The sequence below is a fragment of the Nymphaea colorata genome, chromosome 12 (genome assembly GCF_008831285.2).
Source record: "Nymphaea colorata isolate Beijing-Zhang1983 chromosome 12, ASM883128v2, whole genome shotgun sequence".
NCBI classification, from domain to species: domain Eukaryota; kingdom Viridiplantae; phylum Streptophyta; class Magnoliopsida; order Nymphaeales; family Nymphaeaceae; genus Nymphaea; species Nymphaea colorata.
Genome location: NC_045149.1, coordinates 5919043 through 5938076, shown reverse-complemented (window position 1 = coordinate 5938076; position 19034 = coordinate 5919043). Strand labels below are relative to the sequence as shown.

The 19034-nt window shown below is 39.5% G+C and overlaps 1 protein-coding gene across 1 annotated transcript in view; it reads left to right on the top strand.

Moving 5' to 3' along the window:
- The first annotated feature begins 2017 nt into the window (after positions 1–2017).
- The window catches only part of LOC116266345 (mitogen-activated protein kinase kinase kinase YODA-like), a 36091-nt gene continuing 19074 nt past the window's right edge, over positions 2018–19034 (top strand). The window contains exons 1-5 of the mRNA XM_031647514.2: positions 2018–2409; positions 11399–12254; positions 12395–13138; positions 13409–13496; positions 16068–16130. Of these exons, the coding sequence (XP_031503374.1) occupies positions 11680–12254; positions 12395–13138; positions 13409–13496; positions 16068–16130 (1470 nt within the window). The 5' untranslated portion in view covers positions 2018–2409; positions 11399–11679. The remainder of the gene's footprint in view (positions 2410–11398; positions 12255–12394; positions 13139–13408; positions 13497–16067; positions 16131–19034) is intronic.

Genomic DNA, 19034 nt, shown 5'->3' with positions numbered 1-19034 from the left:
GAGCGAGGGGCGGAGCCAAGGAGGGTCTGCAAGGGCCCTAGCCCCTCTTTATATAAAAATTCAAAAAAAAAAAAATTCGTTTCCCTATCAAAATTTAAAAACTTTAATTTGACCTCCTTCATAAAAAATTTCTTAATTGGCCCCTGCTTAAAGCTCCTTGCCTAGTAAAAATTGATTTACACTGACCGGTTTGGACAATGAATCGGTTTAAGCTCTATTTCAAGCCGACATTGAGCTGTGGATAAAAATATATTATTATTGATATAAATAATGTTTTAACTAAAATTAGACCGGGTCTGAGCCTGATCCATGATGGCCGGGGCAATTGCTGTCGAAATTGAGTTATAATGACATTTACTACCAAAGGATATCTTCTTATAAGAGAAAACACTGGCGTTTTATGAAAATTAGGTTTTGCGGCGACTTGGTTCTCTAACCGGTGGTTTGTGTATTTAGGTCACAAGATAAAAACAATGTTTTCTTTTTAAGTTTTCTTTTAGTGCCGCCCTTCAAAAAAAAAAAAAAAAAAATCCGTTTGTCAAATCCGGGTTTTTCCCAAGTCCAATTTCAATCATCAAGATGCACCTTGAAATGCCACTTTAGAAGCAAATATGTATGTTTTCATATCGTTAAGGAAAAATTATCGGTATAGCAATAAAAGCATGGCCTTAAGAAAGAAAACAATTGAAAATATCACGTCAAATTGTGTGTTATTTCTTTTAGGCTGTAAATGATAGTAAACGGGATTGAAGGATGTGTTGTAGGTTCATGTAAGTCTGTCTGTCCAAGCAAGACATAAGGCATAAGAGTATGACATTAAGGGATTTATGTTGGTGAAGGCCGTTTCTCCTAAGTAAATATTAAAAAAAAAAAATGAAGCTTTTCTTTTCATAATCTTGTTTGGATCCAATTTTAATATCAAACTGAATCCGAATTTGATTGTGTAACAAATTGGACTTACTTAGGTAACGTTCCAATACATGGTATTAAATGTTTAGACATCATAATGATGGGTATTTAGTACTAGGTACCCTTCAGGTGGAACAAAAATTTCACCATCTAGATATTGTTGCTTGTTCATATGGAGCTTTTGTTCTATGCATTTTAGTTCTATGTTAGTTTGTAGATGGAACTAAAATTCTACCTGTTTGAAAGCGACCGACTAACTGGTTGTAACGTCCGTTGAGGTAGGGAAAAAAAAAAAAAGGCTAGTGATAACAGTTCAAGAACTTCCCAAGGCTTTATTTTCTCTGAATTGAATTGAGATTTGAACAATGGTAAGTAGCAGACACTAGACACTAACCTATAGATATTAAACCCATCGTAATTACAAGGCACAATAGCATCAACTTGCGACCCGATTTGACTCGTTTGAAATTTGGATTTGACTTGATCAAATATGGCCTAACCTAATGTCGACGTTTTTTTCTGGCAAAGAATTTGGAGTTTGACTTGTTTGGATCTCACACTTAACGCGCTCTCCGTTTTTTCGGATCTTTCGGATGCAAAACCGCGTGCGGGATCCGAAATCGAAATCATGTCCAGGCGACTCAGATCGTATTCGGGTCGGAAGGTAGATCCGACCCGTCGACATCCTGGTCTCGCCTTCTTCGAGTTCCCTTCACACTTAGTGGGTCCCACCAGGCCCTTCACCCCACACCTCACGGGGACAAGACAATACATTGCGTCGCTGACATTGCCGTTGAAAATCTCCCGATAACATGCACCGATCTTAAACGATAAATAAATTGAACGCAGCCGTTTCGTTTTGATAAATATGATTCAACGAAGTACGTGACACCGTGACCGTGAGCGATTGTTATATGAATTAAGCGCTCGTCATTGACGTTCGCCGAAGTAAAAAGATCGCGATAATATTCCAACTTCTCGTCTGCCGTTAGTTTAAAAGTCTTTCTTTTGTGGGGCCCGTCCTTGTTCCATGCGCCTTCCCTTGGTCCACGCTTCTTGAACCGTGTCGGCTGCTTTCGCATCGTATCAGTCTTCAGTCTCTCTTCCTCGTCTCACTGATTGCGAGAGAGAGAGAGAGAGAGAAAAAGACCGCAGGAGGGGGAGAGAGAGAGAGAGAAGGAGAGAAGAGAGAGAAAAAGAGAGATTCTTCGCTTCCTTCCTCCCTTCTCTCTCCTCTAGTTCATCCCGCACCAGGAACTTCTATACTGCTTGTCCTTGCTCCTGATTTCCCTTTTCCTGCAAGAAATTGGCTCTTTTCTGGCACTTACCGCAGTCTTTGTGTGAAATTCTTAGTTGACCTCGGATTGTGCCGTCACACAAGGATCCGATTGGATCCCGGGGCTGTTTGATCTCACGCCATGGTCCTCGTCTCCGCTCGGTCTTTCCGGCGCTGAGACCGGTCAACGAGCGTAAGGAGTTCGGCGCGGGGTTTCTTGAGAGGTATGGATTTCCCGGTGGTTCGTTTTCTCGTTGGTGTTTTTGCTTTCTTCTGGGGAGTTTTTTTTTCTTAGGGTTGGCTCTTGTTTTTGGAGTGTCATGGTATAATTGGTGGATCAGCTAGATGCAGCTGGTGGGTTTGTCTGTATGTAAGGAATTAGGGTTTGTTCTTGTACAGTTGGAGGGTGATTCTTGCTACTGTGAGAGATGGTTCCGTTTGAGGTCGAATATAGATTTTCATGGTTCCGATTGCAAAATTCTTTGAGTTGTTGGTCTGGTCGATTCCTATACCAAAGGCCGAATTGTCTTATATAGTTTTAAAACTCGCTAAATTGAGTCTAATAGTAGCTATCTGCTGTTGGTGCTGTCACCAAATCAAGTGGTGCTCGTGTTGGGTCAACCATATTAGAACTGGTGGTTCGCTGATTTACAGAATTGGGCAGCCCGTGGTCTTCTTGTTTCGGATATTTTGTCTTTGTGTATGTTTTTTTTACTTGCGTGCGCTACTCGTACGACGCGATATTTATGGGTTCTTCAATTGAGCGATTCAGTCAGCGTGGTTTAGAAGAATGTTTAACAACTGTTTGCTTACTTAGTTAGCATGGTTTTCTTATTGCACCATCCTCTGCTTGGTCTTTTCATTTTATTCTTTTGTTTGTACTGGAGGGAAATGCCGTATCTATAGGTTAAGAATCGAGGTCACTTGTCTGGCCCAGGTGCTTAAACGTATAGTGGAATAGGATTTTAGATCTAGATACCTCTGCATTGAAGAAGTAAGTTTTTTGAAACTTGCGTTTGGTTAACTGTTACCTCTCATACGATTGTTATCGGTATTCGATACCATGGTGTTATTATCCCACATATTGGTAGGAAATTTAATTTTTAAAATTTTTAAGTTCTCTAATGTAGTCTATGAAATAAAACATCAAACTTTAAGATTCATGCAAATGGTCCCGTTTGAGATACTTTTGAGATTCGTATTGCTTCCCATGTTGGACAAGTCTAAGAGGGAAAGCAAATTTGGAAAATTGGGCAATTATTGCTTTATTCTTTATTACTAAAGCGAACTTCTGCAATTTCTTTGTTTAACAATATTGTCACTATCAGTGTTAGAGAGAATCAAAATGACCCAAGGAGTCGGTCTGCATTGGATCAGGGTGAAGTGACATATTTTCTATTTTTTTTAAGACAAACAAGAAACTAATTTAGACTAATTAAAAAATTCCTAAAAACAAATACCCACATTTTTACCAGCCATTTTAACAACCATCTATCAGTATTTTGAAAATATCTTGATATTATCACCATCTTAAGCCAATCAATAACATTGGAAAAATATAGAAATGTTTTAGAATATTGCCAAAAATGAGAATATCACGATATTATCATGAGATGTACCTGATATTTTCTCAAAAATGTTAAAAAGTTATTTTTTCGTATTTTTAACACAGGGAACCTTTTATCTCATAGTATTCTTTTGTTTTTATTTATGTTTTGAAAAATCATTGAGATTCCCAACACTCGTGCATCCCTTCCCTCCACCCTCTCCCACCCCATAAGCCTCATATTAAGGCCTTCCATAACCAGCACTAACTACCTTCCTTTCTCAGGTTCTACAACCCATTAACTTTGAGTTTGAGGTACTTGCTGCAGGCTGTAGCAAGTCGTTGCACACTTGTGATCACTTTCTCCAATTTCCACAATCAGCTACACAAGGGCTGCACACTTGTGATCACTTTCTCCGATTTCCACCATCAGCTACACAAGAGCTTCTTAACTTTTCTCCTTTGTGTCCCTAAGGACCATAACACCCTCCTTGGTTGGCTTGCATGGATGGTGCCATGGGACAAGGTGGAACTTTTATTTGCTCCATTGAGTCATGCCAGAGGAAATCATTCATCTCTGGTTCCAAATTTGACACGGAATTATGAGAAAACTTGAATAAACCCACCCCACTTTGAGATAAACATGTTTGATAAGGTATGGCCAGCCAAGATAAGAATGGATGTCACCCTTCATTGCAGCAAGCCTTTGACACTTTCTTGAGCAACAGGTGATAGAGGCTCTCATTCAGTGGTTCCTAGAAAAGTGGCTACCCCACGTCACCCAACAGAGGATGTCTGGCAATTTGAATATGATCTGTATTCACATTAAAGGAATGATTTTAGATTTATGAACACCAAGTATTGGGTCCACCTTGTCTTATAGCTACCTAGTTAATCTCACAAAGTAATGCCTGGGATGCCTTGTACTAGAAGAGAAGTCCAGTGGCAAAGGCCACCATGCAGGGGATTCTCCATTTTCATGGTTCATTGGGAGGACTGCCTTTTTCTTTCCACACTTTGTTCATTGTTTCATCAAAGATTTCAACAATCATCAGGAATAGGTGAGGTGGCATTGGACCACCTTGTTGCAGACCTTAGACCTAAAAAGGGGATCTCCTCTACTATTAACACGAGTAGGGATTGACATTGAGAAAACACACCCCCATGTTCACTATAGGCCAGTCAAGGTAGAACCTGAGCCATGATGAGTATGACTACTGTTGCATCAGCTAATTACAGCCATTCAAACATTTCTTGAGTAATCAACTTATAATTGGAGTAGCTAGCAAGTCTAGCCTAGTGTTTCATTTTCTTCACTTACATGTGATCTATCTGCAGTTGATCTGTTAGTGGTTCATGCTTCACTATGACACATGGGTATCACTGATTGGTCTGGGCACCCACGTCAGTACATGTGTATGCCGATACAGGTATACCATGCCATCTGGGTACGACTTGGATTGGGTCTGGGTCAGATCTTCCAAATCATAACATAAAGTTGACAGTATTGACACAGTTCTCCTTGCATCAGCTTAGGGAGTGAAAACAAATGAGAAAAACATTTGCAATGAAAAATGAGAGAGAGAGAGAGATTTAGTATGGTTATCAATGAGAGACAGAGACTTGATTGGGTGATTTATTGGGAAGTTGATAGGACACAACCTGTTCGCTATTTAAATATTGGACCTTTAATAACAGAAATGCTACGTTTATCCTGTATTGACATAGGGGCAGAACAAGATAGATGCTTTCTTGTAGGGTAGATATGAGCTGTGCTGGGTACTCAAACTTGGCTTGAGTATAATCGGCTCGACTTGACTTACCTTTGCGAGCTCAAACTCTGCTCATCTAAAAACGAGCTGAGGTAAGTAGCAATACATAATGTGTTTGTGTGTTGTTAAAACTAGAGGCAAATAAACTATACCAAAGGCATATCATGTGCGTAGAACACTTTATATATATATATAATATGTGGGAAATGAATAAACGAGTCCATCTTTTATGTGTCCTCCACCCTAAGATCGACCAATCTTATGGTGGGGTATGCTATATCTATATATATATATTGTTGACGTGTTTTAATGTACGGGTCTGGGTCTGGACCCGGTCCAGTGTGTGCTTCTGTTTAGGCCTGTTGAGACTCTACTTGTATCTTGGTAACCCTAATTTTTGGGTGTGAATGAAATCTTAAGAGAGAGAGAGTCTGGTTGCTAGTGGGCACCAGTTCCTCCTCATCCGTGGTTTTTTCCCTCTTGTTGAGGGTTTTTCCACGTTACATCGTGTTCATCGTATTCTTTTTCCTATTTTTCGTGTTTCTACATGGTATCAGAGTCAACGAGTTTGAGAATTTTCTTTGCGGTTGTGAAGTTCCGGCCCTGACCTTCCCATCACTCGCTGCTCTTGTTCCGCCGTTGACGTTGCCGCCGCCACTGCCACCGCCGCCCGGCTTCATCGCCTGAGATCGTTGCCCTCTCCAGACCGACGTCGGAGATTGCTGTTGCCCAAAGCTGCCCTTTGCTCCTCCACTTGGTTTTGAGTTTCTTGTTTGTGCTCGTATTGGATCACCGTTTGAGTGGTGATCGTCTGTCGCCGTGAAGTTCCGGTGCACACCGTCGACTCTTGCCGGTTTGCTGTGCGAGCTCCTTCACCATCGACTTGTGGATGACCTACCAGCGGATTTGATCGAAGGAGAACCGATTTGAGGGCCGTTTGAAGACGATCGTGCCATGTTCTGTTACCTGTATACTCAGTTTTAACAGGTCTCACTAAGCCTGTTTCTGTCCGAGCTTCAATCGAGGGCTCAATCGGTTGTAACTTTTGGGGGTTTTGATTCTGATCACTTCCCAACAAACCAATCTGTCGAAGAGAAGTGGAATCGTGTCAATCGGTGCAGTATTGAGTGAGATTCGAGCTCAAGAAATTTGATCAGACACTGTTCTGCTTTACCGCCGACCAGTCCCTGTTTCCGGTGACTTTTCCGGCGATCGAACCGTTGGATTTTGATGATTCCGGTGCCATTCGATTCCCAACATCCATGTGATCCTCTCTACCAAGTTTGACGTCGATCGGACTACAGATGGCATTTCTGGAGGCAACGGACGGAATATGGCGGAAATCGATGACGTCTTCCTGAAGCAGGCGACAGGCAACCCGCGACTTCAAGGCTCAACGTCCTGAGTGTAGACTGCTCGGATTCAGCCCAAATTTGGAGCGTCCACTCCTTGGCTCGTGCTCTTGCTGTGGTCCAAATTTCAGAATTTTTGGAGGTGTCTACGATTTTATACGATTTACGATTTTATACGATTTTTCAAGTGAAGCCCTCTCCGATAGGCCTGAAGCTGAGTTGCGCCTGAGGACTTCTCCCGACGGTCCCAGTGCTCTCACGCCTTGGATCATCCGCTACGTTGTCTGGCTGTTGTCCCCAACGTCTGTAGCCTCTCTCATTCTGCCAGCGTCATTCAAGAAGAAATTTGGGTGTTCTATCGACGTGATGGCAGATTTCTGTATGGGCGAGTGGATCATCGACAGTGGCGCTACTCACCACATGACCGGCGATCCTATGGTCATTCATGGGTATAAGCTTTCGTCACGAAAGGAATGTGTTTCTCTTGCCGATGGTTCATCTATCTCTGTGGCTGAGAAAGGGAGTCTCTCACTTTTGAACAAGTTCTTAGTCCACAATGCTCTACATGTTCTCCATCTTCCCTTGAACCTCTTGACGGTTAGCAAGATCACGAAAGAGTTGAATTGCGAACTTATCTTTTCTGCTGATCGCTGTGTTATGCAGGACTTGGTGACAGAGAAGAGGATTAGGATTGGTCTAGCTTCTGACGGGCTATATCGTTTACCTATGCGTGCTGCTCAGGCTCTTATGACGGCAGTTAGCCAAGCAACGAAGAACAGAGAGGACTCCCTTCAGTTGATTCTTCGGTGGCATGAGCGCCTTGGACACCTGCCTTTTGGACTTCTTAGGCAGCTGTTTCCTGATTTATGTTCCAGGTTAGACATGACCATGGTGTCCTGTGATGTTTGTCGCCTGGCCAAACATGTTAGAGTTTCATGCCCTTTGTCTAGCCATCGGTCTAATGAAGTATTTGCCATGATTCATTCTGATGTGTGGGGGCCTTCAGGGATTCCTTCTTGTCATGATTTTCAGTATTTTATCACCTTTATAGATGATTGTTCTCGTAACACAATTGTCTACTTGTTGAAAGACTATAGTGAAGTTCCTATTGTCATAGAGACTTTCATTGCTTATGTGGAAACTCAATATGGAGCATCTGTTAAGACCTTTCGATCTGACAATGCTCGTGAGTATATGTGTCAGTCTGTTGATAGCTTCTTTCGAAAAAGGGGAATTGTTCATGAGACTTCCTGTAGTTATACTCCTCCTCAAAATGGAGTTGCTGAACGAAAGAATCGTCAGTTATTGAATATGACTCGGGCTTTTCTTTTTCAACGTCATGTTCCAAAAAGGTATTGGGGGGATGCTGTGTTGACCAGTGCGTATCTTATAAATCGTTTGCCTAGTCGTGTGTTGAATGGGCAGACGCCTCACTCTATGTTACCGGGGAGTCGTTAACCTTTCTCTCTTTCACCCAGAGTTTTTGGTTGTGTTTGCTTTATTCACAATCATAGCCCTCACATTAAAAAACTTGATCCAAGGTCTATTAAGGGCATATTTCTAGGTTATTGTCCCACTCAAAAAGGGTACAACTACAAGTGTCAGGACCCTTCCACTGGTCGCGCCTATGTTACCAAAGATGTCACTTTCCTTGAACATGCTTCCTATTTTGGTGAGAATCCTCTTCAGGGGGAGAATTCTATGTCAAAGGAAGAGTATTCTCAGTATTCTTTGAGTCAAGAAATTCAGTTTACAGATTTTTTGGACTGCAGGCATGAATCTGTTAGTCCTTTTGAGGTGCTTGAACAAGAGAAAAATGGAGAGTGTTCTACTGGGGCAGAAGAGGAATGCAATCGTCTGTTTGGGCAAGTTTACTCTAGGCGAAGAGTCTGTACAAATGAGATGATAGGTGGTGAGAATTCTACTCTCAATCCAGTTAGTCCTTCTTTGGATGACCCAAGTCGTGCTCAGAAGCAACCTGTTGAAGAAGAGAGTCAGACTGTTGCTGCAAGTGACGAGCTTCCCATCGCCCTGCGAAAGGGTGTCAGGTCATGTACTCAACATCCTATTGGTAACTTTGTTTCATATTTTAGACTGAGCAAGGACTACAAATGTTTTGTATCTTCTCTTTCTTTGGCTATGATTCTCAGGAATGTTGCTGAGGCTCAGAGTGATCCCAAGTGGACTTATGCAATGCAAGAAGAGATGGAAGCCTTGAGAAGAAACATGACATGGGAAGTTGTAAAGATTCCTGAGCCGGCTCACTTGGTTGGATCTAAGTGTGTCTACACCATCAAGTACAAACCAGATAGAAGTGTTGAAAGATACAAAGCTCGTCTTGTGGCCAAGGGGTTTAGTCAGAAATATGAGATTGATTACTTGGAGACATTTGCTTATGTTGCGAAGATGAAGACTGTCAAAGTCATTATCTCCCTAGCTGTGATGAAGGAGTGGAAGATGTACCAACTTGATGTCAAGAACGCTTTTCTCAATGGAGACCTTGAAGAGGAAGTATATATGTGTATGCCTTCAGGATATGAGGAACTTGGAAAATGTTGCAAGCTAAGAAAAGCTTTATATGAGCTCAAGCAATCTCCTCGAGCATGGTTTGAACGACTTAGACTTGTCATGAGACAATGTGGATACCATCAAGGGAATGGAGATCATACACTCTTTGTGAAGAGAAATTACCAAAATGTTACTATTTTGTTGGTATATGTTGATGATATGATTGTTACCATGTGATGATGAAGATGAAATAATTAAGTTAAAGAAACTGTTGGCGATCGAGTTTGATCTCAAGTACCTTGGTAAGTTCAAATATTTCCTTGGCATTGAAATTGCTAGGTCTGGGACTAGCCTCGTGCTAAATCAACGGAAGTACACTCTAGATTTGTTAAAGGAGACCGGGAAACTGGGGTGTAGACCAGCTTCTATTCCTCTAGATGCTGGCCATAAGCTAAGTCTTAGAGATGGGGAGCGTCTCTTTGAAGAGGCCAAAAGAAGATATCAATGTCTTGTAGGGAAGTTGATTTATCTTACTCTCACTAGACTTGATATTACCTTTGCTGTGAATGTGATGAGTCAGTTCATGCATGCTCTCACGGATGCTCACTTGAAGGCTGTCGACAGGATCTTATGCTACTTGAAGAGGAATCCTGGCAAAGGTCTCCTGTATGTTAAGCAAGACGCTCTTGGGATTGAAGGTTATTCAGATGCAGACTGGGCAGGCTGTATTGACACTAGGAAGTCCACCTCTGGCTATTGTATCTATTTGGGAGGGAATCTCATAGTGTGGAGAAGTAAGAGGCAAGATGTTTGTTCTCGTTCCAGTGCTGAAGCAGAATACAGAGCTGTTGCTATGAGAGTTTCTGAGCTTTTGTGGCTGAAAGTATTGTTGACTGATATTGGTATAAAAGTTGAAGAACCAATGAAGATGTATTGTGATAACAAGTCAACAATCAACTTGGCCCACAACCCTGTGCTTCATGACAGAACAAAGCATGTTGAGATTGACCGACATTTCATTCGAGAAAGAATTGATGCTAAAGAACTTGTACTTCCTTATATGAGATCTGAAGACCAAACTGCTGATGTCCTAACCAAAGCCTTGTCTTCAACTTCATTTGAGAGAAATGTATCCAAGTTGGGCATGTTTGATCTGTATGCCCAACTTGAGGGGGAATGTTGACGCGTTTTAATGTACGGGTCTGGGTTTGGACCCGGTCCAGTGTGTGCTCCTGTTTAGGCCTGTTGAGACTCTACTTGTATCTTGGTAACCTTAATTTTTGGGTGTGAATGAAATCTTAAGAGAGAGAGAGAGTTTGGTTGCTAGTGGGCATCAGTTCTTCCTCATCCGTGGTTTTTTCCCTCTTATTGAGGGTTTTTCCACGTTACATCGTGTTCATCGTATTCTTTTTCCCATTTTTCGTGTTTCTCTCTCTCTCTCTCTCTCTCTCTCTCTCTATATATATATATATATATATATATATATATATATATAGGAAATGAATAAAACCAGTCCCATTTTGGGAATGGTTTTCCTGGTGTCCTCGCCTTCCTAAGCTCCGCCACTTTTTGGGTGGGGAGGATGCTTGTGGAGAGGAAAAAGAAGAGAATGGAGGGAAGAGAGAAAAGGTAGGTGAGAGAGAAGTGGAGTCAGAAAATTTAGTCCCAAGATGCGATTGTTGAAGCCTCCCCCCCTTCCACACACCCCACACCAGCCCCTCAAGAAAAAGAAAATTGACTGTAACATCTGCGAATTCCAAATTGCTGATACATATGGATCCTTGACATACTGAAATGACTCCCATTATTGGTATCAAACTAATAGCGGTTCATACAGGCTAAATGAAATTAGAAGAATTATATAGTTGTCATGAATGTCTCCATTCTTCTCTTCAAAATGTCATGCTACAAATGAAAATTAAGGTAAAATGAAAAAAAAGACATGAAAATGATTGTGATCAAGCCGTACAATTGTTTGTGCTTATTTAAACAGGCCTGATTTGTCTGTCAAACTGATTTGAGATTCTTTCTGCAGGTTATCTTCTCAGGAGTTCTACTCTTTGGATCTGCAGGAATTTGGACCTCAAGGGCCATGCTGTCTTTAGATGACAAAGCTAGAGCATCCTTATATATGAAAAACTGTTACTCTGTCTCCCATATGATGCTATGCAAATAAGCATTTTAGTATTCCTAACTTATCAATATATGGGGCTTTAATGCCAGTGGTGATGCTCTTATTTTTAAGGAAACTGGGTTCTGGTAGTCAATTTGAAAGTCACGTGTTCCAGGTTTTCTGTGAGCTATACAATTCTCAGTATGCCACCATGGTGGGGCAAATCTTCCTCCAAGGAGTCAAAGAAGAAAACTGGGAAGGACAGCATACTTGAAAATTTCCATTTCCGGAAACTGAATATCTTATCTGATGAAAAAGGCAGAGTCCGTTCTAAAGGAGATTCTAAAAGATGTACTATTGATACAGTTTCAGAAAGGGGTTCTGGTTCGCAAGCAGTGTCTAGATCACCATCACCATCACCATCTAATCAAGTTTCCCGTTGTCAAAGTTTTGCTGAGAGGCCAGATTGCCAGCCTCTGCCACTTCCGGTTGCACAGAACCCATGTAGCATCAGAAAGTCAGGAGTTAGTGAATGTCAAACAAAGTCGACGAAGAATAGAAAGCAATCATCCTTACTTCCTCTTCCTGTTCCTGACAGGGCATTGAGCAGGCCTGATGCCACTGATGTTGATGGAGGTTTGGGGACTGCCTCTGTTTCTAGTGACTGTTCTGTTGATAGTGATGATCCAGGTGAAGCACGTCACCCCATTGGGTGTGGTCATGTTAGTCCAAGGGGAACCGAGTATTCTGCTAAAAGTATTGCTAGCAGCCCTTCCAGGTTAGTTCACAATCGGCTTTATTTTTGTGTCTTGAACAAGTGTTAAGTCAAGTTTCTTCGTATTTGTTGCCATCTGATTCTCTCTCTCTCTTTTTATGTGGAAATTAGACTGAAATTGTTTTCCCTTTTTTTGGCTCAAGTGTCATCCGCCCAGGTTATTCTCCTGTTGTGAGCAGAAAGAAGTCAAGAGAGGCACCAAAACCAGCAAATTTGCCACATGGTAACATTCCTTATTCTTCACAGAGGCGGGGACCGTTGAGTACAATTGAGCACCCTCCTAGCTTGCAGATTCCTCAGTATCCTGCTTTTGGCAGTGCACCTGATAGTTCTATGTCAAGTCCCTCCAGAAGTCCCTTACGAGCCATTGGTGCAGAGCAACAAAATGGCTATCTCTGGACAGGCAAAGCATATCCTGATGCTGCACTATTTGGATCAGGCCATTGCTCCAGTCCAGGTTCAGGTTATAACTCTGGGCATAACTCCATGGGCGGAGATATGTCGGGGCAACTATTCTGGCAACCCAGTAGAGGCAGCCCAGAATATTCTCCAATACCTAGCCCAAGAATGACTAGTCCTGGACCGAGCTCAAGAATACATAGTGGTGCTGTGACACCATTGCATCCACGGGCTGGAGGTGCAGGGCCAGAATCTCCACCTGGTTGGCAAGAAGAAGGAAAACAACAATGTCACAAGTTACCATTGCCTCCTCCATTGGTAATACCTAATCCTAGTCTCCTCTGTTCATCAAACACAACAGCAACCAACTCCTCCGTCCCAAGAAGCCCAGGTAGAGCAGAAAATCCTCCAAGTCCAGGTTCACGCTGGAAGAAAGGGAAACTTCTGGGCCGAGGGACATTTGGCCATGTTTACCTGGGGTTTAGCAAGTAAGTATAATCTTCAAGCTTGTTGTTGTATTTTCATGCCTTCTTGGTACAGGAATTTCTAGCTGGATAAGCATATTTCGGTTTTAGTTTTGTTGTGGATCTGGTTTTTATGTAAAATTCTTGATAGATCTTTTCACATGCATAATGAATATACAGTTTTGTTTAAGCGTTTATTTTTATTGAGTCATTTTCATTGTTTGTGCTGTTTAGTTTTCTATTGCATTCTAAATTCTGAATGTCTTCTTGTTTCTCCTTTTCTGTTATCTGCAGTGAGAGTGGTGAGATGTGTGCAATGAAAGAGGTCACATTATTTTCTGATGATGCAAAATCAAGAGAATGTGCAAAGCAATTGCAGCAGGCAAGTTTGTTCACTGTCTAATGCTATGCATAAAAAGTATCAACAATGATTTCCATGTAGTTCTTGCACTTGGTCAATTGGTCTTTAGTACCCCTTCTCTGGTACATCATAATGGATGTCACATGGACATACCTAAAAGGCAACTGTGCTACACTTCAAGGATGTTTGGTGCATGTGTTCACACATCATGGATGTTTGATTCAATCGATGGTCAATCGATATAAACACTGGATGCACAAACATGCCCGTGGAACGCATAGCATGGCATGTCTATTCTGCTGAAGATTCTAATGTGGCCCCTGTCGGGACGCATTTGTTCTTCCTGCTCCTTGGGCCCCAGGAATGGGAGGCCATACATGCAGTTCAGGACACCAGCTGTGCACGACAGTGTCGTGTCAATAATGGCCACGAGATGGTCAAAGCTTGGAATGTGGCTAATGCAGCTTGTGCCCCTTTCTGTCCAATGTTGAACTGAGTAATTTTTCTTAGTTTTCTGAGTCCAATCCTATTCTTTATCAAACTTGTCAAAGCTTTCTAGATTTTCTTTTAATTTGCTTAATTGAGTATTGTCCTGGTTTTTTCGCTAAAAACCATTCAACTATGGATGTCCTTATGGTATATTGTCTGTGGACATAAATCTTTAACCTATGTTGCATGGACACTTCAAAACACATGCTGTGTCCATCACCGACATGCATTGGTACGCATGGGACATGTCAATTTTTGAATATGAAGTGTCCAAAAAATGGAAACACGTCTCTCCTTTTCCTTCTTTTTATTTATTTTTTCTTTTTTTTCTTTCATTTCTCTCTCTTTTTTCCCTTTCATTTTGCCACCTCTTTCTTTCTTTTCAGTCAACTTCCCGTCTTTCAATGACACCGGCATGTCTCTCTCTCTCTCTCTCTCTCTGTGTGTGTGTGTGTGTGTGTGTGTCTCCCCTTTTCCTTTTTCCTTTGAAAAAGAAGAGTTCGTTTTTCCTTTAAAAAGGAGTCCTTCAAACGTTAAAGCCTACTTAAAAAAAACTTTATTTTATTTAACTAAAATTCAAATTAACTACACTAACCTCAATATAAAAAACATGTTTAGAAATGTAGATGAATAAAGTTATTAAACAATGAACTAAAATTTTCTTCTTCCCTATGCACACACACACACATGTGTGTGTGTGTGTGTGTGTGTATATATATATATATATATATATATATATATATATATGTATCCAAGTCAATGTTTTAAAACCTAGTGACTCAGACTCTACTTAGCGGGTCAACTCGATGGCTCGGATTGGGTTATGTTATATATATATATAAAACTTGTCTTCTGAACATAAACGGTTTGTAAAATGGCTTAATTTCACTTATATCATTCAAAAGAAAAGTCAAGCTAACATAAAGTGAAGCCACAACTAAGTTCATCCTCCATGAATTGTTGCAATTTAGCATGTTGAATCCAAAAACATTAAGAAAACTCAAATCAATTTTGTTAATTGCTTGACTTTAACAGACTGAACTTGTATATTTAATAAAGTAACAAAGAAAGATCTTAACATGTATCAAGTATAAATGGCAATAAAATATTGAAAAATGAAGTAAAACGAGTCAACCTACATTAGGGGGGCGAGCCGAGCCGAGTCACTGGGTTGACTCGATGAATTTTTAAACGTTGATCCAAGTGTATTTTTTTAAGGTTAGTCTTATCTGACACATGTACTCAAATCAGTGTTCATGCAACATAGCCTTCAACCAGTGTCACAAATACAGCGAGATTTTTGAAAATCTCATGATACTTATGAGAAAAACAAGTAAAATGAAAATAACGAGAAAATCTTGAGATATTTTGAAAGCCTTGACAAAAATGGATATCTCGCAATTTTCTCGCAATTTTTTTGATGATTTTTTTCACTTTTTTCACTAGTTTCTCATTTATTTTATTTTTTTCTAATTTTAATTTGTTGAGATTTTTTTTCTGAATTTTTTTCCAATAAAAAAAAACAATTTTGCCAAAAAATATCTGAGAAAAACTTACCGACATTTATTCAATAACAATGTTTGTGATGATGTCTTTAACCATTCTCACAAATATCAATATCGAGCTGTTAGCAGCGAGGTTTTTCTTGGGTATTTTTTGGCAAAGTTGTTTTTCTTGGGAAAAGATCGAGAAAAATGAAAAAAATTGACAATTAGGAAAAAAAAGGAATTAAACGAGAAACTAATTAGAAGACATTAAAAACACTAAATAAATGAAAAAGATAATATTTTGATGATTACAAAAATGATAATAATAATTCATTTAAGCTCAAACTTGAATTCATGATGATATTGATGCAAAAAAAATACAAGAACAAAAAAAAGGCAAAACCCGATAAAAATGTGATAAAAAGTGATAAATTTCTTTCAACATTTAAAAAAAAAAAGGTTTTCCTCCTTTTTTTAATTTTTTCTCGTTAATGTGACAATATTTGCTGAAATATTTTGGTATCTATGACAATGCGTTTAACAATCTTAATCATCTTTCATGTGTGGGTGTGAGAGATAGAGAGATAATGAATTGGTAATGCAATATTTTGTGCAGGAAATTGCTCTTCTTAGTCGCTTGAGGCATCCAAACATAGTGCAGTACTATGGATCTGAAACAGTAAGCCCTTTCATTTTTATATCATATTGTCACTCTTTCTTAAACAGTAAGCCCTTTCATTTTTATATCATATTGTCACTCTTTCTTACAAGTTCCGTTTTTTTCATGGCATTACAACTTCGTTATCTTTTGTCTTGAATATCTTTTCAGGTATTTATGTTATAAAATTCCTTTATTTTCTGATATTATGTGGCATTCTACAAACTTTGCAATTTCCAACTGTGCAAAGTACAAGAGTTGTCATAAAGCCTGTGTGAACATTATATATAAAAAAGTTTGCAAAGTTTTTGTCATGGTTAATGTAGAAATCTAAAAATCAATTTAAAACTTCTGTGATAATTTCTTTCGAGTTTCGGCTCTTATTTAGAAAATAAAAACATTCTTTAACAATGTATCGCAGAGTATATGATGTGGGACTCTTGCGTCATGTGAAGCAAGTCTAACCTTTCTTATGGACCCCTCAAAATCTGATTATGTGCATAAGACCCACCTTCTCTCTCTCTCCCTCTTTCGTGTATCTTTAATGTCATAATTTGTCTATGTGTTAACCACTTCTTACTTCTTAGTGTAATTTGGGATCGCATCAAGTATACTTATAATTCTTCACAGATTTTACCTTTAGCTTACCAAGGTTTTTAAAAGTACGTTCCTTTTAGAACTGTTCATACTTCTCAAAATAATGCGACATCCAATTTTGTTGGAATGAATCATTTTACACAGAACTTACAGCCAAAAAAGGTTGTGCAGCTGAAAATATATTTGAATTTTAGAATGTTTATAATTAGCTTATTTTGTAAATATTTTCTTCATATGCTATTTATTGACTCTTTGTCTTGGATATTTTGTTTACTTGGCAGAATCACAATACCTTTTTATGTTCCATCAACTGTTCATTATTTGCTATCTCATTCCTGTTATTCCCCTAAAAACATTCTTCTGCAACCATTCTTATGATTGCATTAGACTAGCTATCTGAATGCTGCTTGATTCTGTGAGATTTAATAGCTATATCTCAAGCACAATAATCAAATTTTCTAGCATTTGAAAATATCTCCATATTATGTGTCATTTTAGAACCAGCTGACATATATGCATAAAATGATTTTCAAAATATCACAAAGGATATGTATGCTTGATGTATTCAGACAATTTTGCATTTTGCAAGTTTTTCTTTTTGGAAAGAGAAAGGTTTCTTATGTCATATACTCCATATGAACTTGATTGCCTTTTGACTTGAGAACTGTTCTAACCGTTTTTATGTTTTTGTATGAAAAAAGCTATGAAGATCCCCTCCTGTATTAATGATTGAGAGGAATTTTCAGAGACTTATAGAACGGAAGCTACTAAGGGGTGCGTTGGGATCTGCCGGACCAGGGACCCATGCACGGTGTGGAGTGGGCTGGGTCATGATAATTGGCATTAGAGTGATGTGTAACGATTTAGGCATACATCGAAGATTGAGATGAATTTTTTGGGACTTGTAAAGGGGCCGACTAAGCGATAAATTGTATTGGTTCCTAGCTCTTTTGGGGGAGGAACCGAAGTTGCTTAGGGGCAGGTTAAGATTTGTTGGATCAATCCGTGGCCGATGTTGGAGTGGGTGAGGTCATGATAATTGCTATTAAAGCTGGCTCAATACTCGGCTGTGGTCCCACATGTGCGGGTGCATGTGCTTTAAGGTGGAGGGCTGAGTGTGAAAATTTAGTCCCATATCGAAGATTGAGAGAAATTTTCAGGGACAGATAAGGAGGTCAGCTAAATGATAAAATTTTCTAGTTTCTAGCCTTTTTAGGGATAGAACTGAAGTTGATAGCTATGTCACATGGATGTGGAGTGCAGGGATGTTGGTACCGATGTCGATTTTTCAAATTTAAAAAAAATTTAGGTACAGGTGTTGCGAGGATGTATATATATGTGTGTGTATATGTATATGTGTCATTTGTTATATAGTCATTTAACTGTTTAGTAGTCTAATTATCTATATTTACATATAAACTTTTTGTATTAGAGCTAGTTTAGTCAGGTACACATTTAAAATAGTAAGTTTGGCCCGATTTAGCTAATCGTACCACACGTGCAGTGTCGGAGAAGTACCAACACCAGGACCAGCGCCAGCATCGACATGGGTGCGGTAGTCGTTTAGGAGCACCCATGTGATATAGGCTGCTAGGGCGTGGGTTGGGATTTGCCATACCAAGAGCTCAAACCCAGTGTGAGAGTGGGCGGGTCGTGACAAATACTGGAGGACCTATTGTTTAATTTTTCTGGTTTTGTTGATACCTTTTCATATTTTGAACTTTTGTTTTCTTAGGAAAAATAAAGTTTCTAAAAGCTTCTGAAATTTTGCCAAAAAATTGCAGCAAAAAATCTTCACCACTTTGATTTGAATACTGTAGCCTATATTTATCTGCCACTTTGAGTGTAATCATCAATTTTCATTTCCTCTTTTCTTGCAATTTATTTTCTTATTGGATTCTTCAATAACAGACATGGAATTCATTAAGATGATTATGTTAAGATGCCTTTTTTTTTTCATTTCTTTTGTTCTTTAATAATAACCATGAGGTCTATTGGCAGAATTAGATCAGTTCAATGTAACAATCATCTCTGAACTCAAAAATAGTCCCTATTCAATGCCAGACAGATAAGGTAGCAAAACAGAATGATAAATGAAAATTTGCATACTGCTTAGTGAAGCGATACTGTTTCTTTGATACTTACCTTTCATAAAAACTTCATGAAAAATGGGTCTTGTAAGTTGTTATTGAAATTTTTGATGTTCACTTATTTTACTTTATGTTTGATGCTATTTTACCAGTGATTTGGAGAAAATTTTGTAGGTACCGCGAGAACTTTTACCATTCTCACAAATATCATGCTATTCTTACCAGAAAAGATGCAAAA